General features: G+C 44.2%; 1 protein-coding gene across 2 annotated transcripts; it reads left to right on the top strand.

Annotated features, from left to right (window-relative positions):
* The first annotated feature begins 120 nt into the window (after positions 1-120).
* dpy19l3 (dpy-19 like C-mannosyltransferase 3) lies at positions 121-25,616 on the top strand. Of its 2 annotated transcripts, XM_086107955.1 has the most exons (20): positions 121-161; positions 1,335-1,542; positions 1,853-1,997; positions 2,818-2,945; positions 7,274-7,364; positions 8,967-9,088; positions 9,588-9,733; positions 10,034-10,157; positions 10,239-10,373; positions 11,249-11,380; positions 11,975-12,076; positions 12,919-12,992; positions 14,295-14,453; positions 15,453-15,563; positions 16,991-17,102; positions 18,297-18,353; positions 19,063-19,145; positions 21,859-21,991; positions 23,565-23,723; positions 24,318-25,616. In XM_086107955.1, the coding sequence occupies exons 3-20, from the start codon at positions 1,862-1,864 to the stop codon at positions 24,489-24,491; spliced, it is 2,178 nt and encodes a 725-aa protein (XP_085964081.1). In that variant the 5' UTR covers positions 121-161; positions 1,335-1,542; positions 1,853-1,861; the 3' UTR covers positions 24,492-25,616. The 2 variants fall into 2 exon arrangements, with proteins under 2 accessions (XP_085964081.1, XP_085964082.1); XM_086107956.1 differs by lacking the exons at positions 121-161; positions 1,335-1,542; positions 1,853-1,997 and adding exons at positions 5,756-5,961; positions 6,044-6,314 and having other exon boundaries at positions 2,817-2,945.
* Positions 25,617-27,129: the final 1,513 nt, after the last annotated feature.

The raw sequence follows: 27,129 nt of genomic DNA, 5'->3' as shown, positions 1-27,129 counted from the left end.
CACACACACACACACACACACGCACACGCTGCAGTTTAGAGAAGGGGGAGGGGTTAGAGAAGAGACACACACAGCAGCACGCTGAGCAGCACGCAAACAAGACAAACGAGGAGACGAGAGAGTTAGTTAGCGAAAAAAACAACACGGTGGAAAGCGGAAAGGTGAGAAAATGGATAGGAAACGCAGTGAAATTTGGACTCATTTCAATTTAATTGATAGTTCAAAGGCAGCGTGTAGACTGTGCAAGGTTAAAATATCCCATCGATCAGGCTCCACAAATAACCTGCACAGGCACATCAGAAAAGTCCACCCATCAGTACAATTTGAAGAGAAAAGACAAGCAAGGGAACCAGCTATTAATGAAGGTGCTAGTGTGTCTGCAACTGTTGCTGCTGCTGCAATGTCACAACTGCCTAGATGTACAACCCAGAGCTCTATGAGCCACTTTATGCAAAAAGCTATAAACCAGCAAAACAGAACACAATTGACAAGGAACTGGGTAAAATGATTGCAAGTGATTTTCAGCCATTTTGTGTTGGCTGTGTGTTGTCGCAACATCTGAGAGAATCTTCTCCAAAACAGGGCAAATATTAACAGAGAGGAGAAACAGGATCAACCCCTCAAAGCTGAGGCACTTGGTTTTTCTTCATGCCAATCTTCGCGAAAGACAAGTTAAAACTTTTACCTGGGTGCTGCTTTCTTCTTTTTGTTTTACAAATTTTAACTTATAATTTGTTGTGTGGTATTCAAAGCTTACTTATGTTGTTTTACTGTAAATAGTTAAAAGCTTATAAATATACACATTCAGAGATTGGAACTTTTTGTTGACCTTGTTTTGATATGGGTCTTTGTACTTTGTTTTTATTTTTGTAGCACTCCATGTTGTACTCCATGTTGAGTATGTTCAGAAGAACATACATAAAGCCATATAAATAATAAATATTTGATATACTGTCTAGTTTTTGCATTAGTAATTCATTTTACGCATAATATTACGTTATTTTTGGTAGTAAATTAATTTAAGCAACAAAAAAACTGAGGAGCCATTTGGGAGCCGAAAGAGCCGGCTCTTTTTAGGGAGCCGAGCCAAAAGAGCCGGCTCTCTAAAAGGAGCCGGAATTCCCGTCACCAGACCGTGCACCGGATACAACCGTGACAATGGTGGACAACAAAATAACAAACACTCGCATGTAAAAAGTCGTTGAAAAACGCATGTACGCACTACTTATGACAGTATGGTAAGTTTTACACTGTTGCAGGTAGAAGTCGTCGTCGTGATGTCAAGATGCGGATGTATTTACATGTTAGGAAAACTGTTTTTTTTTATTTTGAAGGGAAGGCCTGCCAAGTTCCGGCGTGGATACTCAATCGAACCCCGGGAGGCGAAAAGCCTGCAAAAGCAACGAATGCGTGTTTCTTAAAGCAGATGAGAGGGGAATGATGGAGCCGTGGAGCTAACCACGCCGGGCAGAAAGGAGACGAGAGTCGCCGAAGTGGACGGTCTTCCGGTGGTGCTTGGGACGCGTACGCTTGGTTTTCTCGGTACGTCTGTGTTTGCTTTTGCAGTGCAACAATGCTCGCAAAAATAACAACAGCGTCGCTTTATGTAGTATAAACCACATATGAGAGTTTAGGCAAGTCTTGTGGATAAAATGTATTTTAATGTTGACTTGATCTCGTCAACAGTCGCCCCCCCCCCCAATCATATCAAACAAACCATCATCCCATCGATCAAAAGCCGATTGCAAAACAAACACAAGATGGCGTCGTTGTGTGTGTGTGTGTGTGTGTGTGTGTGTGTGTGTGTGTGTGTGTGTGTGTGTGTGTGTGTTGATTTGGGTTGGCCACGCAGGGGCGCATCATGGCAGCCCTGCGCCAGAGGAAGGGCAACCGGGGCAAGTGCCCCCCCCAGAGCACTGCTGGAGTCCCTCTGACTCCTCAGCGCCTGCAGGCCAACTGTTGCTCCCTGCATCATCACCATGACGACCTCCTGCAGGGTGAGTATCGGGTCCATGTAGTCACAAACATTCCTGTTAAATCACAAAAAGCCATTTTTTAAACCTGGCCCATGCATATTATTAAAACGTATGTAATACTGTATTTGTCACAACAGTTTAGCTGTTTTTCCTCTCCTAAAATTAGTCAATTTGCAGATGCAATTAAAAATGGAGATTAAACAATTTATCTATACAGTACATTTCAAATATTTATTAAATGTTGGGTTAATTTATTTTTTGTCAAATGTTTAGTACAATAATTTATTGATAAAGCATATTTAAGATGTTTTCATTTATTATATTAATTGGTTGATCTATATTGTTATTGTATGTGAAACAAAATAGTAACATGAACCAATTTATGTTCAGTTGAATTTTACATCTGCAGTTCACTTATTTTTTTCATTCATTAATTGAATCATTGATCATTTTTATGTATATAATTAAACCATCGTATATTTTGCAGCTACGGAACAATGAACATTTTTCATTCATTTTATGAAATAGTCATTTTATTGATTGTAGATTTAGTCGTAAGAATATTGAAACAGACAAACATGACATGTAATTTTTTTTTCTGCTACTCTGTCATTTAATTAGTTTCTAAATGTTGAATTATTTTTCTAATATTTTAACAGTAATATTACTCATAATATACAGATTTTATGAACTAATTGCTTAATTATAATCAAATGAATGCTGAATAATACATTTAAAGGATCAGAGTGAATGATTTTATTCTTAACATGAGAGTAATCTGTTGGTGCCGTCTCTTGAGGCTTCCTCCTAATGTTGCTCATGCATGTATGCGCAAGCACAGGTGATTGGTCGTGGGGGTCCATCGTGTGGACGTCGGTGGGCTGGTCGGTGTCGGTGGGCCTGGGCCTGCTGTGCTGCATGTACATGGCCACGCTGCACGAGAACGACCTGTGGTTCTCCAACATCAAGGTGACCTAGCAGCAACTTTTTCCGCTTGTTCTGTCGTGTACGGTGCTGGTTACGAACGATAGCATCCATTCTATACAAGTTACTGCATCATTATCATTGTTGCGCGGATGGACTCGAATCATGTCTCGCCAATGAAATGCTGTGAATCGGTTCCAGCCTCCTGTTAAAAGACCCAAAAATTAGCTTTGTGTTTTTCTTAACAAGTAAAATAGCACTCCGCACTAGTGCGCTTAATGAAAACATGCATGAATGACAATTGACTGGAATGTGATGAATTCAAAAAATTTTTGTCACACGTCACTTCGATAGAAATCGTGCCGCTCCGTCTGGTGGGTGCGCCTTGGGGTATCGTGTGATACAGACAAATGTGAATCTAGTACATGGAGAAGATCCTCAGTAAGCTGCAGTCATATTGCTAATTTCTGGAGATGATAAGGGGCGCGGCCTGGTGGCCCAGTGGTTAGTAATTAGTAATTGACAAGAGGAGCCATCCCATAACTCATGTGACACATACTGACTGAGAGCGCCATGGAATTATTTTATTTTTACTTCATGAGTTCACTCCAACTCACGATCAGCATTTCAAATCACTGCTATTGCATGCCTTTCGCAGCAAAGCTTATGGCTACAGCTGACAGTTATCCAGTCGGATCTTGGCCATCTTTGCTTTGGTGCTCCAACTAATGGACACAACTGCTGTGGGTTGATTTTTCAGACAATCTGTCAGACGTGTGTTCATGTGTTCTGTACCTTCCCTGAGATCACGACAGAGTGAACAAATCAATCCCCCCACCCCCCGAAAAAAAAGCCCGAGCATTGCAACAAAGCCTTCAGTTTGTTGTTATGGTGCTGACATGTTGCCATGGCAACAGAGTGGACACTTGGTGTTTGGGAATGACATCACCATTGGCAGTGCGCACTGTACTGTTCTGCATACGCACACACTCCGGACCGCCACCGTGTTCCTCCTTTCAGCACAGACCCAAGTGGACAAGTTCCACCACAGTGTCATATCCTTTAAAACATTGCGTGTCAACCTGTGCAGTAAATCTTCTCTTAGTTTTAAACCTAAAAAAAAAACCCAAAAATCCTTTAAAACATTGCGCGTAAACGTGTCCAGTAAATCTTCTGTAAGTTTTCAATCTTAAAAAAAAATCTCCACATGTTTTTGACATTTCGACTCTCACCCTCATCATGGGACACAAAGTTTCTAAGCGGGATAACACAGGCTGGAAAATCAATCCGTTAATCTTAATTTTAGAGAGAAATATTTTTTCGTGACTCATTTCCACCTTCGTGGTACAAAGTGTACGACGCGAAGTTTTAAACGTCCTCCGGGAAGGATAAATTCAAAGTGATGACCTTACCTGATGGTTTGCTACCATCCAACACTGCATTGCGTCACAAACTTTTTCTAAATGTTGAGTTGGAATTCTCGTTCTAGTTTTCATTTGTGATCGAAGAGTGTTCGACTAGAGCTCGGTTAGGCAATCAAAACAAACTTTTGAATGAATGTTCGGATTGAAAGTTATTCAGGTTCAGTTTTAATCCAGGTTCATTATTGGGGCTACGTTTAGGGTAAGGCGAGTAGAAAGTTGGGCTCGCAGTCAAGGTCATGTTGAGCGTTGAGGAGTAAGGTTAGGCTGGGATAAAAGTTAGGGTTAAAATTTTCAGTCAAGTTACAAAGTCAACTTCACAAGATCTGAACGTGACCAAGCAAAAACCCAACTCTGCTTGTTACCCCAATGTTGCGGTTGCGTGGGTTTCCCTCGGGTCTTCGGGTTTCTTCTGCGATCAATTGTATATGTATAGCGCGCTACGTGAGATTCACTTGCAGCCAGTTTCCGTGACCAAAGTGCCGACATGTGGTCAAGATTTGAGCTCCCCCTTTTTTGTCTTGAAAGAATTTCGACTCGCTTGTATCAATATCAATAATTACGAAAACACACGACAAATTCCTTGTGTTCCACATACTTGGCCAATAAAGATGATGCTGATTCTGATTAAAACAAAGACAAATGAACATTGTACCATATATTTAAACGCCGACACCAGGGATGACCGATGGCACTTTTTTTTTTTTTTCACTTTTTAAAAATGTATTTACTTTTTTTTTTTTTTAAATGTATTCACTTTTTGATCACTCACCAATACCAAGTACATTTGCTATATCACACGCCATTTAACACAATGGTACAAAATTGGGAACAAAGATGTTTCTTTTTGACACAGGTGACGATTTGCATCGATTTCAAACTGTTGCAGTGATCGCGATGACGACTACCTAAGAGGACTCGGTTAATGTGCAATTTTATTTATTTGATTTTTTTTGCTATTTAATATCGGTGGCTGACATCGACAGCTTCTACGAGGACCCGATAACCTTGATACCGACGCTCGATATCGGTACCTGCCTATCGCTTACCAAAATGGTCAAACTAAACGACATCATTTCATTGAACAAAGGTCTGCTAGCTATTGGTATGATTTTTGGTACAGTATCAAAGTATAAATGTTGGTGACAATGTTGGAACGGTTTGATGAGAATAATCACAAATCTGCAGAAAAACATAGCAGTCACCCAATTAGCACTGCAGGTAATTCAGGCCGGCTTCCACTGTGCGCCGGGGTGAGTCATGTGTACGGCGCCGGGCTTGCATTGGTCAGGTGTGAAGTCATCTCCACGTGGTCGCAACCTGGGAGTTAATTTCAGACACAGCTGGAGTAGGCTGACATTCCCAAACACCCTCCCCCCCCCATCCCCCACTACTCCCTCCTCCCTCCTATGTCTCGTCCTATTCTTATAAAAGGTCAGCCACAGTCCACTAGCTTCCCACTTTTCCATCCTCATCCTGCCTTTCGACGAGGAAGCTGGAGGACGTTCAAGTTCAGGGCCAACCGGGCTGGTTGAGATCTAAGCCCTTCTGCCGCCTTTTTTTTTTTTTTTTTTTTGAACATGAGGAAGAAGAACTGTGGGATTGTAAAGGAGCTGCTCATTTCCTTGGAGAAGGCCTTGGTACGTTTTCGCTGCCAAGAAAGCTAAATGATTTGATTCCACTTTGACGACGCCGCGGCTGCTACTCTTTGCTCCTGGCCAGATGTTTTTGGGTTTCTTCTGTTGATCATTTCCCCCTGGTGATGGAGATCCGCAAACGGCGACGAGGTATGACCAGGTCCGCCCGGGATGAAGAAGAGGAGGAGGAGGAGGAGGAGGGCGGCTCTGGATCTGGCTCGCAAGCCCCGTGGTGGAGTTGGCAGTGGACTGTTGCCACGGTGACAGGGCTGGCGACGGCCGGCCTGCTGGCTTTGACACAGGCCTGCTGTGTCAACACCTTGCATGAGAACTTGCTGTGGTTCCAGCAGCTCACGGTAGCGCCTCACAATCCTTCAAATAACCTGCAACAACCACAAATAGAACACCGTCAAGCTGTGTGTGAGACTGTCTTTTTAATGTAAAATCGATTGTTTTTCGTGTCACCTTTTTTTCAGGACTATGAATGAGTACTAATTTTCTTTTAAAGCTTTAATCCTTCACTATAAATATTTTTAAAAATCTGGATAATGTATAACTTTTCTTTTTTTCTAAATATCTGTAATGTATAACTTTGCTCAAATTATTTTTTTGAATATGGAAAATGTACGAACATTAAAAATAAGGAAATGTTAGACTTTCTAGGATGTATGACTTTGCTCAAAAATACAAAAGAATCAAAAAATGTGAATTTCTTTTTCTTTTGAGTATAAAAAGAAGTGTTTAAAATTGTATGCCTTTTTTTTTTGTCAAAAGTACAGAATGTAAAAACAGCTTTATCTTAACCCTGGAGAACCCAAGAACTTTTTTTCTTCTTTGGAAAATGATGAATTATACATTAAATGACTGCTATATGTTCACTGAACACCAAAATATATGTTTTCTTTTTCAAATATTCAATGCTTTAATCCTAATTTAGGATTAGGGCCAAATCTGATCCTTTGGCATTTATAATAGTAATAATAATGCATTACATTTGCAAGCGCCTTTCACAACACTCAAGGACACTTTACAACCAAGAGCAATAATAAAACCACAGATAAAATAATAAACGAAGAAAGAAAGATTTAAGGTGGATAAGCAAGTCTAAGGGTAATATTTGAGTAGCAGAATTTATAGGGGCCAAATTTGACCCCGTGGCTTCTCCAGGGTTTTAAAGACATAATGCACAGCTGACGTAAGCTACGATAAGTACAGTATGTTGATGCTGGATATCTTAAAGTAACTCATAAATGCTCAACCAACTGAAGACCTGTGATAAATCCCCGGGCATTTCAAACAAACATTTTTGTTGCAGGAGGTGGAGCGTGAGATCTCCTTCCGGACGGAATGTGGGCTTTACTACTCATACTACAAGCAAATGTTGAATGCTCCGTCCATAAAGGAAGGTACGGCTAAAATAAGAAATCTGTGCTCGAATGCTCATATTGGCAACCAGTCTGAAAGTTTTTGGCCTCAATTTATGATCGAGGGTCTGATTTTCCTTCTTTTACAGTAAAAACAAACGCATCACAAACAAAATAGGTGAGAATTCGATGAATTAGCAGTAGCGAGGTTACTGTGTGACCGATGATTTCCTGTGACGATGCGAACTGAACACCGTTTGTTTCAACCTTGATTTATGACTGAATAATTGTTGTTAGTAAATATACAGAAATTGCATCATCACATTACATCTTCATTTACCTGACACGAGCAAATGTTTACGGCCTTAAGTAAGCGAAAATCCTGAAAAAGTCAACTGAAAAGCAAGTTGACTTATTGTTGTTCTTACATTTTTAGCTTGTTCGCGGGACATGTTAGCGTTAGCTTGGCTCCGCCGCGCTCTCCATTTTCCGACCCAAAGTGAAGTTTATTGCTAATGATGCACGTGGGTAAAACGACTCCTCATCATCGTCATCAAAATTCCTTGTTTGCCACAATTTTCCGCTACACGGTCTAATCGACCGACTCGAAGCGCAGAGAAGAATTAAGTCACTGGAAGAAGGGAGGGCGTGTTCGGCTAATGAAGGAATATTTTGAGAACGAAGGAGCGATAAAATGAAGTGTGTGGGTGGAAATGCGGACGCCGTTTATGGAAAGTAAGGTCGGTTGCCGCGGTGGATCAGGCAGTCGTCGACATCGGGATGACGTCTGCGGCCCAAAGTCGGAGGAATGTCGCACGTTTGGCAGCAGACTCTCCGAATCTCAGCAAACATGTTGTAATCATTTCCAGGCCTCCAGGCCTGTTTGGAAGAATCATTACGGGTCATTGGGCCGGAGTTGTTTGGGGCGCAAGATTACTGGAACTACTGTGGCACTCTCTTGTTGCAAGTACCGTCTACAGAGATCTGAAGCAAATGGCGGAATTGAACCACAAATGGCCTTTTTAAAGCGACATGGCAGACAGTCTTTTCGAGCATGTTTTTTTTTCCTTTTTCTATTTTTTTAATCGGTCTGTCTACACATGAACGACTTGCCGAGCAACCTTCGTGTTGCTAAGTGAAACTGTCTTTTGGGTCTGGATTAAAAAATAATAATAATAAAAAAAACTAAAAGATCTATGGATTCTCAAAAATAGATCCTAAAATGACCAGTAAACAAAAAAAGGTCAACTGTGTGTGTCTTTTCGAGCAGTGTTTCTGAAGATTTTTTTGTAGGTCTCTTTATGATAGGTAGCCTATGTCCACCAAATTTCACGTTGGTAAGGGTAGGCCGTCATTTATTCCAGAATGGCCACTTTGAACCAAAATGGCAGTCTGACTGTGTCTTTTCAGGCATTGCTTCTTGAGACTTTTTCATGACAGACACGCCTATCAATTTTCATTTTGCTCAGTGAAACTGGCCACAGGTATTGAATGTTTAAAACCCTACTTCCTGTGGTCCCCGCTATATGTAAACTTGGAGTATGGGCATACATGGTTCCAATTTTGGTACTAAACGGACCACCAAAGATTCTGTTTTGAATTCCATCGATCTGTTTTTTTTGTGTGTTTTGGCGGGGTGCTTAGGATTGTCAGAGTTGATCCACGACAACTTGACGGAGTCCAAGAGGACCATCAACCTCCTGCAAAGGATGAACATTTACCAGGAGGTCCTTCTCAGTATTCTCTATAGGCTGCTGCCCATACAGGTAACAGACTCGTGCACATTTTTGAGATCAAGGAAAAAAACAAAACAGTGGTCAAAAATTGAGTAAAAATGGTGAAACCCCCCCCCCCCCCCGCCCCCCCAAAAAAAGAGTGAACATGTGTTGGCAGTGACTGCGTGATCATTTTAAGTACATTTGGTGGGGTTCCAGTTGTAGATGTCAAAAAGTACCTAGAATTTCCGATTTCAATTTTTTTCTTTCCAAAGTGAACCTTTGACATCTGATGATAATTGAGAACTTTGGTCAAATCATGACACTTGATATGTGTGCTATTTTGGCTCATGATAACTCCGCTAATATCACTCGTGATAATGTTTTTTGTGATCACTTTGGCCATGATAATGGTGACATTTTGTTCATTGAATTGTGATCATTTCAATCATGGTGATTTTGACAGTTCTGTTCGTGGTATTCATGGCAATTTTCATCACCATCACCAATAGCGCCGATCAGGCTGACCATTTTGGTGCGTGTGTTGCAGTCCTACCTGGAGCCCATGTACTTCTACATCTACAGCGTGTTCTCGCTGCAGGCGGTGTACGTGATGGCGCTGTACCTGACGGCGTGGCTCCTGGGCGGCTCGTGGATGGCGGGCGTCTTGGCCGCCATCTGGTACATCCTGAACAGGTGGGCGGAGACAACATGTCCCGCTAAGCTAGCGTAGCGTACCAACCTCAGAGCAAAAATTCCAGATGTCTCGAAGCCTGCTGTCAGTTGCAATCATTGCAATGCAAATGTCAGCCTCTTAGCCACGGTAGTTAAGCCAATTTGCTAGCGCCACGATAAGTAGCCCACGTTTGAGCTAACAACGGCATATTATTGTTTGAAGGTTAATGGAAGTGCAATCCTTTTTATTTCTTATTTTTGAGTGCGCGATCACGTCGAGATGCGAGCAATAACGATGATGAATTCTGAATCCGTTTGCAGGGTGGACACAACTCGTGTGGAGTTCACCATCTCGCTGAGGGAGAACTGGTCTTTGCCCTTCTTGGCGCTGCAGGTTGCCGCCATCACATGCTACCTGAGGCCTCAGCTGGGCGCCTCGCAGCAGGTGCGTGCGCGCAAAGGCCACTGAGCTGATATCTGCCGAAGCATCCAGCCTTTCGTTGTGTGTTTTTCTTCTACTCGGCAGAAGGTGATGGTGTGGTTGATGTACGTGTGCAGCTTGTGCTTCTGCGTGACGTGGCAGTTCAACCAGTTCATCTTTCTGGTTCAAGCCTTTGTCGTCTACACGCTGGACTGTGCGGACGTGCTCACCGCCGTACAGGTTGGAACAACAGGACTCAACAGCAATTTTTTATTTTATTTTAAGCCCCACCATAGAGCCGCAGAATGCAATGGTAGACGCCGCTCATTTTTCCCTTCTCTTCATCGGAAAGTAGACTACACCAGCTAAGAACCAAAAATGTGGTTTCATAAGTGGTTTTTTAAATTTTTTGTTTGTTCTCTTTCGCACTTCTATTTCCACTCCAAAGTAAACAGTTTGAAATGAACCAATATGTTACTCCCTGAATTCAAGCAAATGGTCAATAAAATCTCACAACGGTATAAAAAGAATAAAAACAATGGGTAAATAATGACAAAATGTTGGAAATTGTCTTCGCCCCCCCCCCCTTCTCTCCCCAAATAGTGCAAATTGACAAGAAATCTGGGAAACCGGTCTACAAAGAATGAGTACAGTAAAAATGGTCCGAAATGTAAAGTCAGTGAAAGTGAGGAGAAGTAAGACAAATGGCAGTAAATTAGGTCAAGAAAAAAAAAATTAAGTGCAAATTGACAAGAAATCCGAACATGAAAATACAAAGCACGAGTCAAAGTTTTACGAGTAAAAATCGAGTTTAAAAAAATTTACAAAAAAAAAAGAATAACATTACAATAGAAATGGTCTTAAATAAATATATTGGGTTAAAAAAAATTCTTTAAAATCATCAAAAATGTAGTCAAAATCATTTTTAAAAAAAATCTACGGCCATGGTCAAGAAAATCTTGAAACCCTGCACCGTAGCAACACTCTCATGACGACATGGCTGTTAGCTGCCGTCTTGTGACTGCAAGGTGCCGTTTTCCCAGGCCTTTGCGAAGTTCCGCTCTGTATGAGTGTTTGTTTTTTTTTCTTGTTTTTCTTGTCTCCGTCCCCGGCAGGTGAACACGTTGTACTTGGTCCAAATGAGCGCTCTGCTCAGCGTGTGGCTGCTGCAGTTCTTCAACGCCATGATCCTGGGCTCCTTGGTGCTCAGCTTCATCGTGGCGGCCCTCCTCGTGCGTCACTTCCACGTGCGTACGCCCGCGCAAAAAACGCACACAACGAGGCGGGCGCGCGTTTAAGCCGCTGATAATTCCACTTTGTGAGCTGAGACATATTTCCCTGTCAAGTCTTTATGTCATTTTTTTCCAATCTGATCTTATCACGGCGACAATTACAAAGATATTTGGCGTGACAGCAAGACTCTAAATCATTTATGTATGTCTGCTAAGTTACTGGTTGAAAATAGGCTGCTTTTAATATGTACGTCGCATCGGGGGGATGTGGGGGGGGGGGGGCATAAAGCAGTATGAGTCATTCCTTTGGTTACCAGATGCTGTTCAATTAGATTCTCCCACATGAAAGCCTTACGTCTACTAAGACAAAATGACAGCAAATACTTAAGTCCCCCGTTCGGAGGTTTTAAAATGCCACAATGCCCAATTGTGAAGAAAAATAACAATCACAATCGAGATGAGGTGCATTTTGCTCATTTGCATAAACTCTGTTGCCCAAATGATGAAATTACTTTTTGGAAGGCGTATTATTTGCACATTTTGTCTCTACAGTTCTTTCTCTAAACGAGTGAAAATTCAATTTTTTTTTTCTTTTTTTTGCTCCTTCAGCATTCTTTGAAGACGGGAAGTTTTGTGGTGCGGGTGTCCCGGCTGATTATCCACAGCACTGCCGTCCTCCTGCTCACCTTCGCCATCAATTTCCTTGCCAAGGTTGTCCTTCCTCACTTCTTTCATTTCCTTTCGATTTCATCTTTTTCGCTCCTCGCAGTCATTGTTAGGATGAATGTTTTTTTACACTTGTTTAAGTTGCCCAAACATTGAAAAAAACAGGGTACGCTTCTTCAAAAATGTTTGCAAATGGTCAAAAAGGGGAAGGAGTACAAAAATGATTGGAAAGCAAAGAAAAGTTGTAAAGGTTGGTGAAAGATGGCAAAACAAAAAGAGGGAATATTTCTTCTTGTCAAATTGGAAATTGTCGAGCAAAACATTGTTACGCATGAGTAAAAAAATGTGTCAATATTTTATAAAAATTAGGGATTCAAACAAACAAACAATTGAAAATAGTCTGAAATGACTGCGATTTTGCATCGCGTCACATATCGACCTCCGGTAGTTTAGTGTCGTGTTTTTGCAGTTTTTTGGGGCACAGTTATTTTTTTTTGGGGTTGTTTTTTGATTTGCCGTTGTGGTTAGTGACTTGTTTTTGTGCTTTTGAATTTAGTTTCTTACATTTGTGTTTTGATTTGCTCTTGTCGTTGGATTTTTTTTTTCTTGTTTTGGTTCGTGGTTTGTTTTGTGTTGTTGTATTTGCTGTTGTGTTGAGTTGTTTGTTTTCTTAAGTTGTGCTGTTTGTTTAATGTCGTTTAGTTTATTTTTTGTGTGTTTTGCTGTGGCTTTTCGATATTTTGGATCTCCTCTCTCACGTCCGATCCTCTTTTCAATGGACCGGAGACACGCGGCGGAGGCCACGATTCACGTGACGCATGTGCTTTGGATGCCGGCGTGTTCTTGTCATTTGTCCTTCCTGACCTTATCTCGGCGTGTGTTTGCAGAAGGCGCTGCGGCTGCGATCGGACGAGCACATCTTTAAATTCATCAAGTCAAAGTTTGCCTGGGGGCCGACGAGGTAGGAACGGCGAACGCCGGTCGCGCTCGTGTCTCGGCGCCCGTTTCGTCTCGCGCGCCGGCCTGCGTTTTTATTCCTCCGACGCTGCGGCACCTGCGCACGTGAATAATAGATGACGGTTGACACCATCGATTAGACGCCGCTCGGCGCCGCGTCTCCGGCAAGATAACGCCAGCTTGCCACACGCGAGCGGGCCTTCAATTATTCAGCAGCCGGCGCGCAATGCGGCGTTTGTTGTGTGACTCACACTCGCCGAGGATTTCTTTGCCGCTTCTTGCTGGCTCTGGTTTTCACTCTGAGCGATGCGGAAAAAAAAAAAAAAGACTAGGCCAGGAAAAATTCATGCGTGAGAATGATAAAAAAAATAAAATAAATAAATAATGCAAATTGGTCCGAACGTGTGTGAAAAGCACCCAACACACATTTCAAGAAAAAAAGTTCAATTATCGGGAAATGACACGATTTGACTTTGTAGAATTTACTGTGTCAAAAATGTTCCAGAAAAAGAGTGGCAAAGTGAAACAGATTTCACACATTGGTTATCAGCTTAATCGCTATTTATTTTGGAGAATCAATGAATATGTTGAGAGAGCTTGTTTCGATTTAAAATGGTCTAAATCTTGATTTCTGCAGTCTTCCATAAAAGCGGATTGATTATTGAAGCCTTGAATCAAAATACAACATTTGCTTTCAACTTGGAAAACCACCATCACATTGTTGCCAATTGTCTGACACGGTAACATGTCAGACAACCCAAGAAGTGAATAATTGCATTGTCCATTTGGAATGTGTTGTTTTTTAATGAAAGGATAAAACCTGATACACATTATTTTTTTTTTGCATCGAGTACTTGGCAAACTAATCGGCAGATTCAACGATGATGCAATTCGTCGTTAATTGCGGCCCGAGGAAATTGTGGTTGGCGTCATTGCGATATGTCAAACGTATTCTTCGTCAAAAATGACTGAAAATGGCCAAAATGAGTGCAAATGACATTTTGTCAACGGACAAGTGAAAATGGTGCCCGACGTGGGAAAAATCCAAACCAAAAAAACTCAAAAGGAAGTTCCCACTTTCGTTGTGGTCCCAAAAGCCCCACCCCCCTTCGCAGTGAACATCCCATTGTTGACGTCATTTCCAGTCCCAACATACAAATGCTAAAAAGTATCCCAAACATACACTTGCTGCAGTGAGTGGGATCTCCAGTGTCCAGTTGTTTCGAGTCCGTTGGATGAGAAAGACGCTCTTGTTGAGTTAGGCGGCTCACGAACGTGCCGTTGACTGCCGCTTGTCCTCCTCCAGGGACTTTGACGCCAACCTGTATCTGTGCGAGGAAGCCTTCGGTGCGTTGCCACTGGACACTCTGGAGCGTCTGTCCGCCACCCTTGTGCTGGGCCCCTACGCCCTCACGCTCACGCTGATGGGCGGCGCCTTGGCGCTGGCTGCTCTGCGCAACCTCAGGTGGGTGTACCCCAAGGAACTGGACCGGAGCCCCTGCATATGGCCCGAGCTTGAGTGACTGATGTTCAACTTTGCATTGCCGTCTGCTGACTGTGTGAATTGACCGATGCAAGAACCTTGAATACGCCGCCTGTCCGTCGCGGTGACGGATGGGGAACGTTGACGCAAAAACTCAATCGCGGCTTTTCAATGGTTGTCGCGTGTATTGACCGCTGGACAGTGATAAATAGCTGTCCACTGTAGTGACTGATGCCCAACTTCAACTCCCTCTCCTGTAGTCAATGATGCCAAAAATGGACACCTTCCACTTCAGTGATGCACAACTGCGAATCGCCGTCCTCTGTAGTGACTGACGAACAACTTTGACACTCTCATCTGTGGTGACTGATGCACACATTTGACACCGTCCACTTTAGTGACTGATGCCATTTTGCAGAACCATCCACTTTAGTGACTGATGATGACAACTCTTTTGACACTCTCGCATGCACAAATTTAACATCAAGAGTCACTCCTATATTAATATGGTTACCGATAAACAGCATTCTTCGAGAGGCCCTCCTGCCTGCAAGGAGAGTTAAAGAGTTTCGTGACGTTTGGGCTCCATGCTCCAAAAAGCCCCATTTTGAATTTCCGCATCTTCCATCGAAGCGCTCTGATTAGCATGAGGGCTCGCCGCGCGAATGCCAACCCGCCGGAACAAAAGGGGCGCTCGGCCATTCCGGAAGGAATCCAGACGCTTTGCCGCCCGCGCGCGGACAAAGACACAAAGAGTCACCTCGGCATTCATCTGACGCGATGACGTCACTTCCCGCTGCGCCCATTTAAGATGCTCGGTGTGTCACAGCCAATGAGAAGTCAATCATCCCATCGGAATCGTATCAATTGCAGCCACCTTCCATTCTGCCTGCAGCGGTACGCTTGGAATATTGCCGCGCGGTGACTTTCTGTCTTTTTCTTGCCTGTCGTGTCCCCGCTTGCCCCCCCCCCCCCCCGCAGAACGAAAGGTGGCGGCGCGGAGGGTCCGGCGATGGCGTCCTTCCGTCCGGACGTGGCCTACAACCTGCTGCACACGCTCTTCTACGGCCTGCTGGCCTTCAGCACCATGAGGTGACCACGCCCCTCCTTACATGTTTAAAAAAACAAAACAAAAAAAAAAAACGTATCGGCACTCGATTCTCATTTTTGCCATTGGGCGTGCTATGATGAGGCGCAAACTGCGCTGCCAAATCGCTTTGACACATCCAAATGTTCAGTTGCTCAGATAAAAAAAAACATCCAGTTGCTTCCAGTGTCTCGGATTCGGGGCTCGGCCTCTTTTTCTTCCTTTGAAATACGCCGCCTGGTCATCGTCATGGCAACAGCGGCGCCGTCGCCTCTCTGACAAGAAAGCATTGTCATTTCACGACGCAGATGGCGTCTCTCAATGAAAGGATGGAAACGCGTGTACGTCGGCGCTCCTCTGCCATGTGGTGATCGCGGCGAACTTTGCCGCCGCGCTTTGTGAAGAGCGACTAGAAGAAGACGGGAGAAGTGTATAATTGGAGTCGTGACTTTTTGGCTTTCGCTTTGTGGGGGAATTCATTTCCAGAACCCTGCGGTTATTTCCAAGGCGAAACTTTTGCCGCAGTGTCGGTCGTCGTAGAAAGACGAAGCGCGTTCTGCGCTGGGCGGCTCAAATGATTCCCATCGGGGTTTCAGCCGGTTCAAGACAATCTCGGTCGGGAGTTTCCAATGAGGGCTTCAAGCGCCTTGGGCTTTCACATTCCGGTTTCAGTCTTGGGTTAAGGTTTCGTGTTGGCCTTGGGTGTTGAAGCCAGCGTACGGGTTTCAAACCAGGGTTAGGCTCTGAGACAAAGAAGTGGGGTTCAAGCCAGGCTGGAGGTTTCAGATTAGGCCTTCTCATCAGGGTTCGGGTTTTAAAGAAGCCATGGTTAGTTTTTCCAACTCGGGTCTCATCAAAGGGTTGTGCTTTCAAAAAAGGAGCATCTCACACTCGAGTTTGATACCTGAGCGCTTTAGGATTTTAAACGAGGGCTTGGAGACTTTCCAATCCGGGTTGGGGTTGCAAATGAGCGATCGGAGTTGCCTTTGGGTTTCATGAGACGCTTTCAAGGCAGGCTTGCGGGGCGAAGCGTTTTACAGCAAGCGTTCACAATTTCAATTTAGCCTTTCAAAATGAGGGATTAGGATTAGAAAGTCAGGATTTGAATTGAATAGAAAAGATTTTTCATGGGGAAGTTTAGCTCACACTAAACAGTCTTGGACCGGACGTAAAAGAGGAGGCGGCACAAAGTCACGCGCGCGCGCGTCAGGCTGCACGCGAGCCCACAAATTGGATTCCTTTGGCTTGCTCCAAAGTGCTGATGAAGAACAGGAGGCCAAAAGTGCAGGCAGACGTCATTTCTTCTTTGCTTCTTTTTTTTTTTTTTTTTTTTTTGCTTCCTTTCACCTCTGTGTGTTGGAAACGTTTCTTTTTCCACAAGCTTTCACTTACTTTGTGCGCCTCCTCCTCGTTTCTCATTTCCGCTGAGCAGGATGAAGTACATCTGGACGGGACATATGTGTGCCGTGGCGGCGTACGGCGTGTGCGGCGGCGACGTGTGGGCGATGCTCCTTCACGCGCTCCGATGCAACGCCAAAGTCTTGGTGAGTTCGCCACAAGCCTCAAATGCACACTGGAAGAGCTGAACTTTGAGTGGAGGTGAAGCCGAGGCGCTCCCACTCACGGGAACTTAAATGCGACCCCTCCGCTCTGAACGCAGCCACGTCCTTTTGAGGGCGTGCGCACTTCTGCAACCTTTTATGTAACCCCTCGAAAACATTTTCAAAATTCAACGAATGGTGGAAAGAAGTTTGGAAACCATTTCTCTCATTTGTTTTGCATCTGAACACGGCTAAGTAGACTTGTTACAACCTCTGGACAAAATGGACAACACCGAAGTAAGACTGAGTCCATATTGCTGTTTAAAAATACTTGGGTCATTCGAGTTTCCGGGCAGAGTTTGAGTTTCAAATGAGGGTTTTAAAACAGTTCGCTTTTCAAAGTTGGGCTACACGCGTGAGTCAGTGTCATGCGCTTGACTTTGGAGTCAGCCAATCCTCCACGAAGTGTCTCCAGTTGGTCCAGAATGCTGCTGCTCGCCTCTTGACTGCTACTCGTATTTTCGAGTTCTTTTGAAGATCCTCGAATATGTTTTCAAATCTTGAAATGGCCTCGCCCCACCTTACCTCTCTGCCCGGTGCCTCAGGTCTGCGGACCGGACACTATTAGAGTCCTTCTTCCGTCCGCGCTCCCTCTCTTTGGAACCAACGTTGGGCGAGCCCCCTCGCTGCCCATCTTTCAAAGTCATTTTTATTCTTTGGCCTTTGACTCGGCATGAGACGTGATTTTTGGTTTGTGTTTGTGCTTTCTCCTGTCTCTGTTAGTCATTGATTTTCTTGTTTGTTGTATGATTTGAAACTCTTTTTTTTTTTTTTTTTTGCTCCCTGTACAGCACTTTGGACACAGCGCTGTTTGTTTTCAAGTGCTCCAGAAATAAAAAAAAATTGATTTGAGTTTCAACCCTGGAGTACGGTCTTCAAAACAAAGTTAGGATTTCCAATTCGGGTTTCAAGACAGACGCTCAGTCCTGGAATGCAACTTTTTCCAGACAATTTTGGGGCGGTGGCCGTGAATCTATTTTGAATGGACTCAGTGAGGGCACGGGGTGGGACTCCCATCAGTCCACGTGGCAAGTGGCGTGTGGCTTCCCAAGGGTGGCCACCAGGGGTCAGCGTGGCTCCGACGGTTCCTTCATTGAACTGAATCGCTCCTCTTTGCTGTCTCTCCTCGCCCGCCAGCTCAAGTTGGTCCGATACGCTGCGCCCGTCGCTGTCGTTGCCTTCCTCTATTACAAGGTAGGACCTTCCGGCGCCCGCTACACCAACACTAGCGATCCCACGGGGTGCTTTCAGCACGGTGTGTTGATTTATTGGATTGTTTGGTTTTGGAACCGCGCAGGATGTCCCGAAAGGTTTGTGGCCTTTGCCTTTAACCCAAAGCCATTCGCTGGTACTGTATCAGTAGTCGGTCTTTTTTCTGCGGAACCCGTGACTCTGCAGTTTATTTTCCAAAAAGGTGTTGCAACTATGCACCTCGATTTCCATTTAAGAAATATATTATTTTTGTATACAATGCTAATGAAAAAAGTCTGAACATGTTTAAGAAACTGCGATTGGCTGGCAACCGGTTGAGGGTGTCCCCCTGCCTATTGCCCGAAGACAGCTGGGATGGGCTCCAGCACCTCCCCCCCCCCGCGACCCTACTGAGGATAAAACGGTTCGGAAGATGAATGAATGAAAGTTGAAGAAAAAGAATGTGTTCATTATTCTCCACTGAATTTGTTTGACATTCATTTTCAAATTCACATTCTCGATTTATACTTAACTTGCAATTGTATTCAGCATTGCAGTTTTTGTTTTTGATTTTTTTTTTGTTTTTTTTTTTTCCACCTTATGCGTTTTCCAATTTTTTTTTCTCCCTCCACGCAGTTACTTGTAGTTTCGGTGCCACTTAGCTGCAATGACTCATTTGGCATGATGACACACTTTTCATCATTGCCTGCAGTTCTGGCCCAAGATGGTGGAGGAGCTGTCTGACTTGAGGGAGTTCTATGATCCAGACACTGTGGAGCTCATGACCTGGATTAGGTACACACACACACACACACACACACACACACGGATCATCATCTTCTACATCAAAGGCAAATCTTATTAGTTTCCACACTTTGTTTGATGTCTTTGATTAGGACGTGTGTGTGCATTGTGCGTCAGTATGTGTGTGTGTGTGTGTTGGGGGGTGGCGTGGGTGAGAGTGGCCCCTGACTGATGAGAGCCCAAGGGTCTTGATGAATAAGAAATGGGGAGTTGTTGGAAGTGGCCCATCTTTTGGCACAGCTCGGGCGGACGGCGGTGACAGGCACCCCCTCCGCCCTCCCCCGTCCCCCACGAGGGCCTCCGTGGCCGGGTTGCTGATCAAGAGCGTCGGCCCGCTGGGATCTGGGCCTTGGAATTCTGGCTGTGGCTGCTGTGCGCTTGACTTCATTTCCAGCGGTCGTCCTGTTCTTCAAGTGCAGACGTGACACTTAATTGGTCTGAGGCACTGTTGACGCACTGCTGTTTTGGTTAGCAACAGCGTTGGATCGCTGCTCACGCAATCTTTACGCTTCAGTCTGTGCGTAATGTGTGGGTTGGACTTAGAAGCTCAGAAGCGGTCATGTATTCATGTATTCCTCAGTATGGTTCGGGTTTCAAACCACTTTGTGGTTTACAAAGTAGGTTTAGAGTTTCACCGAATTAGGTTTCGACCTTGGTTGGGAGTTTCAAAGTAGGGTTTTAAACTAAGGTTTAGGCTTTTCTCACTTGGGTTTGGGTTTCTAATCAGGGTGTCGAATTAGGGCTAGGGTTTCAAACCAGGTCAAGGGTTACAAAGTAGGGTTTCAAAGAAGGGTTTGAGTTTCCATTTCGGGTTTCAAATTAGGGTTAGGGCTTTGAAGTAGGGGTTCAAACTAGAATTAGGGTTTCAAACGATGGTTTGCAAGGCATGATTTGGCTTGTATAATATTAGGGTTTGAAGATGGAATAAATCCTTCAAATAAAGGTTGTAAAGACAGAATTGGTGTTTGTAAGTAAGACTTCAAGATAGGGATTCCTACTTTGTCAGGATCGAGTGTGGGTTTTAAGGTAGGGAGGGGTGCATGTCAGGTTATCAAGGTTTGAAGACAACGTCAAGATTTCAAATTAGGGTGTCAAGAGCGAGTTAGGCTTTCACAGCAGGGGTTTCCTGTCACGTAGCAAGGTGGTGGTGGACCCCAAAAAGCAGGCAGGAGCAGAGTGTATTTGAAGAATTGTATTCAAAACAAAGAAAACTACATCCAAAACAAACAAAGTCCAAAGTATCAAACAAAAACCATGATTAAAACTAAAACATAACAATGAACTAAACATGACAGAAACTAAGCGCAAACAGCAACACACATGACAGTAGCAAAAAGCAACAATGACCCGACCCTGAGTGTTCGGGCTGGGAGTCCTTTTAAAGCCCTAATTAGTTATGACCAACAGGTGTGCAGCTGCCGGGGGAGCCCTACAGTGCCACCTGTTGGTCCCTAAACCCAATCATGACATTTCCGAGGTGTGTTTCTGGCCTCCCTTGTCGGTACTGCTGTTTTGTTTATCAACAGATCTCAAATAGTCCCAGCTATTTTTATATTTCATGTTTGCTTTTGATCCATTTGGGTATCTGAGTTATTACATTGTTATTATAATGCTCGAACACTGTCATCACACTGATTGTCATGATTACTGCAGCTCCTTCACGCTATGATGCTTTGTGTGTGTGTGTGTGTGTGTATTTGTGAGTGTGAGAGCGTGCGCGGTTGCCACGGGTTCCCTTGCCTCAGGAGCTAATCCCATTAGACTGTCGGGATGATATGGGCTGTGCGGGATGACTCGGGGGGGGGGGGGGGGGCAAAGCTGAGCCTGGCCTCGGCGCTAATTACATTCCGGATGAAAGCGTTACGGTGGCAAAGGAGGATTGTATTACGGCCGCCGCGTCTAAGCCGAGCAGGGTTATTAGCTTCCGCGTGAGCAAATCACGCCGGCTTCAAGCTGCGGCGCCTAACAAGCCGCGCAATGAAAGATGCATGCCTTCCTGTGGATGTTTTTGGAATTTGGGAAAATGTGCATTGGATGGAAGTCATTATTTGGCGGTGGCGGGGGCGTTCAAAACGCGACACCCGGAAATCCATACGGGGGTCGCATCCGCAGTCGGCAGCGGTCGCGCGTGAGCCGGGATCTTTCCCGGCTGTTTTGAAGGGGATGCTCGGACGGGCTGGGCGTTTTACGACAATATGACCTCAGCGCTAAAATTCAAGGGCTTTTTGTGCTGACTTTTGACACAGATTGTCCTGCCCACTTTTGGAGCCTGACTTTATTTTTCTTCCATCATCGCCGTTACACGACGTCATTTTGAGTGAACGGCGCCTCATTTCCCGAAAATAAGTCACGCAAAGAATTTTGGTTTTGCGCGTCATCATGCCTTTTCATTCACATCCAGTCAACATTTGTCTTTTGGCGTCACTGCACTTTTTTTGTTTGGCAGCGTCTGTTGCAGCTTTTTCATCTGGCGCGTTTGCCCCCGACGTCGCCCTTTTTAAACAACAGCGGCTAGTGCCGACTTCAAGCTCCCGTGGCCTCCGCACCATAGCCGGACAAAAGACCGAATGCGGCAGACGCACGCTTCCCCTTGCGGATTTTTCTTTCCTTCTCTTTCGCTTTTCTCTCATGACCGCCGCATCCCGTGTCACAATGGCCGCCTTGTCATCTCTTTCATCTGCCGGCGCGCTCGTTTTGTTGGCAGCGCAAAGACGCCCGAGAGCGCCGTCTTGGCGGGGAGCATGCAGCTGCTGGCCGGCGTCAAACTGTGCACCGGGAGAGTCATCACCAACCACCCGCACTACGAAGACGAGGAACTGAGAGACAGGACCAAACAGGTTGTCACAGCACGCGCGATGCCACTGCATTCCTTTGTCGCTTTCCTCGTAAACACGCTGCACTTGAAAAAAAAAAAAAGCTACAAAATGGTCGCCCGTGGGCGAGGTCACAAAATGGCGAGGTGCGGGAGCTGGCATGCGGCCAAGACTTTCTGTCTGTCACTGCAGAAAACCTCGACTGAGGTTTGTCCTTAATCAACATCTGGAAGAAAGAAAAAAAAAAGAAAACAAAGCTTTTCAGTGCATTTGTCATTTTATTTAATTGGCCCATCAGAGGAAATTGAACATTTTTCCACATGAGTGAGCACGTTCGTTGACGCACTGACCGGCTGTTCATGTGCCCGTCGTGTCTTCAATGATGGAAGCCCCCCCCCCCCCCCCCAAACAAACAAAAAAACCCACGGCAGCACGCTTCAAAATGTTTGCAATTGCGAATGTTCCCCCTGTGGGATGATCAACGGTTTTCTTGTCTTAACCCCCAACATGATCTCAACGTCACTCTGTCCAGTTGCGCGTACATGTTTGTCCATTCCAGGGTTAGAATTGTTACTTTGATTTTTGTTGACTTTTGTTTTTAAAATTCAGTTAGTTCGAGCAAGTTCCTTAGATTTTTTTTTTTTTTTTTTTTTGCTCCAAAAATGTTTTGTTTTAGTTTTAGGTTTTGTTGTTGTTGTTAGTTCTCCGTCAGGAACATCTGCAAAAAAAAAAAGGCAGTCCCCAAATTGTCCTTTTTAGTGTTTGGCTAATTGTGTGCGGCTCATTAAAGAGCATTGGTTTAGCCAGCAAATTGGATCATCCGGCGTGTTGTCGTTTGCCGCCTTGCCGGAGGGGCACGTCGTCCGCCGAGTGGCGTTTCTCCAGCGAGCTGCGCCACAGACGCAAGCGGTGCGCTAATGGGACAAACGGGAGGCCTTCTCTCTCTCTCTCTCTCTCTCTCTCCTGCGTGCCCAGAAGCAACATGAGCACCGCTTTGCTAATGGGCCCCGAGTGTCCCAAATGATGGAAGACACCTCACGGCGGCGGGCCGCAATGACAAGAACAAACAAATCACAAAACGCTGCCACCCGCTTGAAAATCTGGGCAAACGGCGACGCGGCCTGTCCGTTCGCGTCCTCGTACGATTCAAACTCCCGTCGAGCCGTTCGCATGCGCTTTGTGCAAACCTCTGCGTGTCCGCTCACGTGCACGCAGGATAAGAGCCGGGCCGAAATTGCATCGGGATTTTGAAGTCGGCTTCCGGCAGTCCCCCAAGAAAACCGATGGCAAAGGTTCCCGACGTTGTGAAAGTCACGTGACGCGTAGCAGGTGACTTCGTACTTGACAAAGAAGAGAGCGCTCGAGAAGAACGTGTCCGACATGCGAATGAGCATGACGATGGGCGTTTTGCGCGGCACCATCGAAGCAGGTGAATCCACACCGTTTTGAAATCTGAGAAGAATCGTTTTTAATTCGTCGTGATTTCGGTATCAATCACACTCGGCGTGACGGTTTGATTTTTCCATCACGGCGAGGCTCTCCCCCGTAATGCAAACGGCAGGCTGAGTCTTGTCGTTGTTTGCGTTTGATGTTGGAGGTGTACCAGGTGTACGCCCGCCGCTCGCCGCGGGCCGTCCACGCCATCCTGCAAGAGTTGGGCGCCGACTACGTGGTGTTGGAGAACTCCATCTGCTACGAGCGCCGCCACCGGCGAGGATGTCGCCTGAGAGACCTGCTGGACTTGGCCAACGGACATGTGGGTTCTCTTTCTTTCGCCTTCCTCCTCCGCAAAGGTCCATCGGGGGTCGTCCCTTCCAGTTGACGCTCGGGGGGGGGGGGGGCAGAAGGGGAGGAAAACAAAGGGGGTAACAAAAGATGATTGCGAATGAGCCAACATTTAGAATGAATGAATGGATAAGGACGAAAGGTATTAAAAATTGATCCAGAAATAATTTCAGTGGAAAATAGAGAGAATTATTATTTTTTAATTAAATGAAAAAAAAAAACATAAAAGTCTAAAGTCCATAAATGTTCCAAAGATAAAATTTAATATATCCCAAAAAGTGGTCACGAAACTGTAATGAGTGAAAATGGACAAGAAAATGAATACGGGTCAAAGTGAGATGTAGGTCTGGAATTTGAACTTGCTTGTGAAAATGGAAAAAAAAGAAAATGCATAAAAATCAAGTGACAATAATATATTGTGAACAATAAAAAAAAAGTCTTTAAGAATGAATACAAATGTGTAAAAAGACGACTGAAAGCTGGAGAAAAGTTTGAATTTCGTTTTTCCATCGGGTTCACATCAAGACCGAATCAAATGAGCCATGTTCTCTTTCTGGCCAATCAGATCATGGACGGCGAAGGCGACAACGATGCTGACCTGGTGGCCGCCGCCCACCCGCGATTTTGCGATGCCGTCAAGACGGACTCGCCGGAATACGCCGCCTTGTTCAAAAGAACCTTCCAGAACAAAACCTTCCACGTGTACCGAGTCAGGAAGAAGGCCAAGAAGAACACGTAAGATGACGGCAGCTGACGCACATTTGCAGGATGCCTGAACAACGTTCTTTGCTGGGTTTTGTTGTCCTTTCAAAAAAAAAAAAAAAAAAAAGGTTGTGTAATTTGTTCAGCTATGCGTGGAATAAAAAGCACATCAATTTGGTGAGTGGCACTTTTTGTCAAAGCACAAGAAAATCCAGCTAATGTGACTTTTTCAGAAGAACAAAATGCTGATCGCGGCTCCTGAAGTTGTTGCTCGTGAGCGATGGTGACGTTTCTTTTGAAAGGAATAGATTATGCCGGCAAACCGCTCCCCAGTCAGCAGAGGCATCTGGCCCGGATTCGGCATGAAGCTGTCACAGCTGGCCTTGAGTCGGCACCGGCATAAAGCATGTGGGCCGAACACGGCCCAGGAGTGGCAAAGGAGGCACTGGCTTGACTCTGGCAAACCAGATGAGGGCCAGTTGTGGAGTGAAGTATTTGGGCCAGAAATCAATTTACAACTCCGGCCCGTACATGGCCAGCCAGTATTGAGCCACCCTTAAATGTAGTTTCAGATTTTTTTTTTCAACACACAGACTTGTTTTACAATTGCACACCGATGCGGAATTCCATTCATCTCACACACACACACGCGCGTGCGCGCGAGGTTCAATCAGGCCCGCAGGATAATTTAAAAATGAAAAAAATACATAAAAGACACAGAATTAATATTTTTAATAAGGTGCAATTCATTGAGTATGCGCTAGGGGACACTGCTTTGACCAGAGAAGACGACAACAGCAGCCTCAGTCCGTCATTGAGACAGACCCATGTCAGCAGACGCTATCAATAGCACTCTCACATTTACACATTTAATAGCATTCTCCTTAGTTTGTAAGGTGTAGGCAGGGATTACATTTAGATTTTATATGCACGTGTAAATGGTTTAAAACTTCCTTTCTTTATAAATCTTGTTTAATCATAAAGTGCATTATTATATTTTTCAATACCAATTACTTGTCAAAGTTTGTACAATCAATGGGATGAGTTGCAATGCATATATGTGAATGATAAAAGTAAATTGCACATTTGTTGAAGGAAATGTAAGGTGCTTCATGAAATGTTTTGTAAAAGATACGTTCATTAAATATCAACATTTTCCAAACGTTCTTGTGCTTCTTTATACCAAAACAAAGGAAAGACATTGTTTTGGTTGTTTATAGCAAAGTATGGTATCATTTTAATGGTCCGGCCCACTTGACATCGACCGAGGCCGTATGTGGCCCACCATGTGAAATGAGTGATGTATAGTAAGGCATTGTTAGGCCCACCATGTGAAACACCAGTGATGTATAGTAAGGCATTGTTAGCCGAAAAAAACGACCATTAATAGTAAGGCGTTTTTAGCCGAAAAAAAACAACCATGTATAGTAAGGCGTTTTTAGACGAAAAAAACGAAAATGTATCGTAAGGCGTTTTTAGCGAAAAAAAACGAGCACGTATAGTAAGGCGTTTTTAGACGGAAAAAAACCGACCATGTATAGTAAGGCGTTTTTAAACGAAAAAAACGACCATGTTTTTAGCTGAAAAAACCCCAATCATGAATAGTAAGGCGTTTTTCGCCGAAAAAAACCAGCATGTATAGTAAGGCGTTTTTAGATGAAAAAAAACGAGCATGTATAGTAAGGTGTTTTTAGCTGAAAAAACGACCATGTAGTAAGGCGTTTTTAGACGAAAAAAACGAGCATGTATAGTAAGGCATTTTTATACGAAAAAAAACGACCATGTATAGTAAGGTGTTTTTAGCTGAAAAAATGACCATGCATAGTAAGGCGTTTTTAGACGAAAAAAACGACCATGCATAGTAAGGCGTTTTTAGACAAAAAAAACGACCATGTGTAGTAAGGCGTTTTTAACCGAAAAAAATGACCATGTATAGTAAGGCGTTTTTAGTAGAAAAAAACGACCATGTATAGTAAGGCGTTTTTAGCCGAAAAAAAACAACCATTTATAGTAAGGCATTTTTAGCTGAAAAAAAACGACCATGAATAGTAAGGCGTTTTTAGCCGAAAAAAACGAGCATGTATAGTAAGGCGTTTTTAGACGAAAAAAAACGAAAATGTATCATAAGGCATTTTTAGACGAAAAAAAACGACCATGAATAGTAAGGCGTTTTTAGCCGAAAAAAACGACCATGTATAGTAAGGCGTTTTTAGCCGAAAAAAAACATGTATAGTAAGGCGTTTTTAGCCGAAAAAAACGACCATTGTAGTAAGGCGTTTTTAGCTGGAAAAAAAACGACCATGTATAGTAAGGCGTTTTTAGCGGAAAAAAACGACCATGTATAGTAAGGCGTTTTTAGACGAAAAAAGCGACCATGTATAGTAAGGCGTTTTTAGCCGAAAGAAACGACCATGTATAGTAAGGCGTTTTTAGACGAAAAAAACGAGCACGTATAGTAAGGCGTTTTTAGACGGAAAAAAACCGACCATGTATAGTAAGGCGTTTTTAGACGGAAAAAAACCGACCATGTATAGTAAGGCGTTTTTAAACGAAAAAAAACGACCATGTTTTTAGCTAAAAAAAACCCAATCATGAATAGTAAGGCGTTTTTCGCCGAAAAAAACGAGCATGTATAGTAAGGCGTTTTTAGATGAAAAAAAACGAGCATGTATAGT

This window comes from Hippocampus guttulatus, chromosome 3, assembly GCF_054856545.1.
Source record: "Hippocampus guttulatus isolate MCC_2025c chromosome 3, RoL_Hgut_1.0, whole genome shotgun sequence".
Taxonomy (NCBI): domain Eukaryota; kingdom Metazoa; phylum Chordata; class Actinopteri; order Syngnathiformes; family Syngnathidae; genus Hippocampus; species Hippocampus guttulatus.
Note: the sequence above shows the minus strand (reverse complement) of the source record. Positions and strands in the feature narration are given on the sequence as shown.

Excerpts from the sequence above, each read along its gene's own strand:
- dpy19l3 (XM_086107955.1), top strand. The coding sequence starts at position 1,862 with ATGGCAGCCCTGCGCCAGAGGAAGGGCAACCGGGGCAAGTGCCCCCCC. Across the intron at positions 10,374-11,248 it reads ACGTGCTCACCGCCGTACAG|GTGAACACGTTGTACTTGGT; the intron begins GTTGGAACAACA and ends CGTCCCCGGCAG. Across the intron at positions 19,146-21,858 it reads GAGCTCATGACCTGGATTAG|CGCAAAGACGCCCGAGAGCG; the intron begins GTACACACACAC and ends TTTTGTTGGCAG.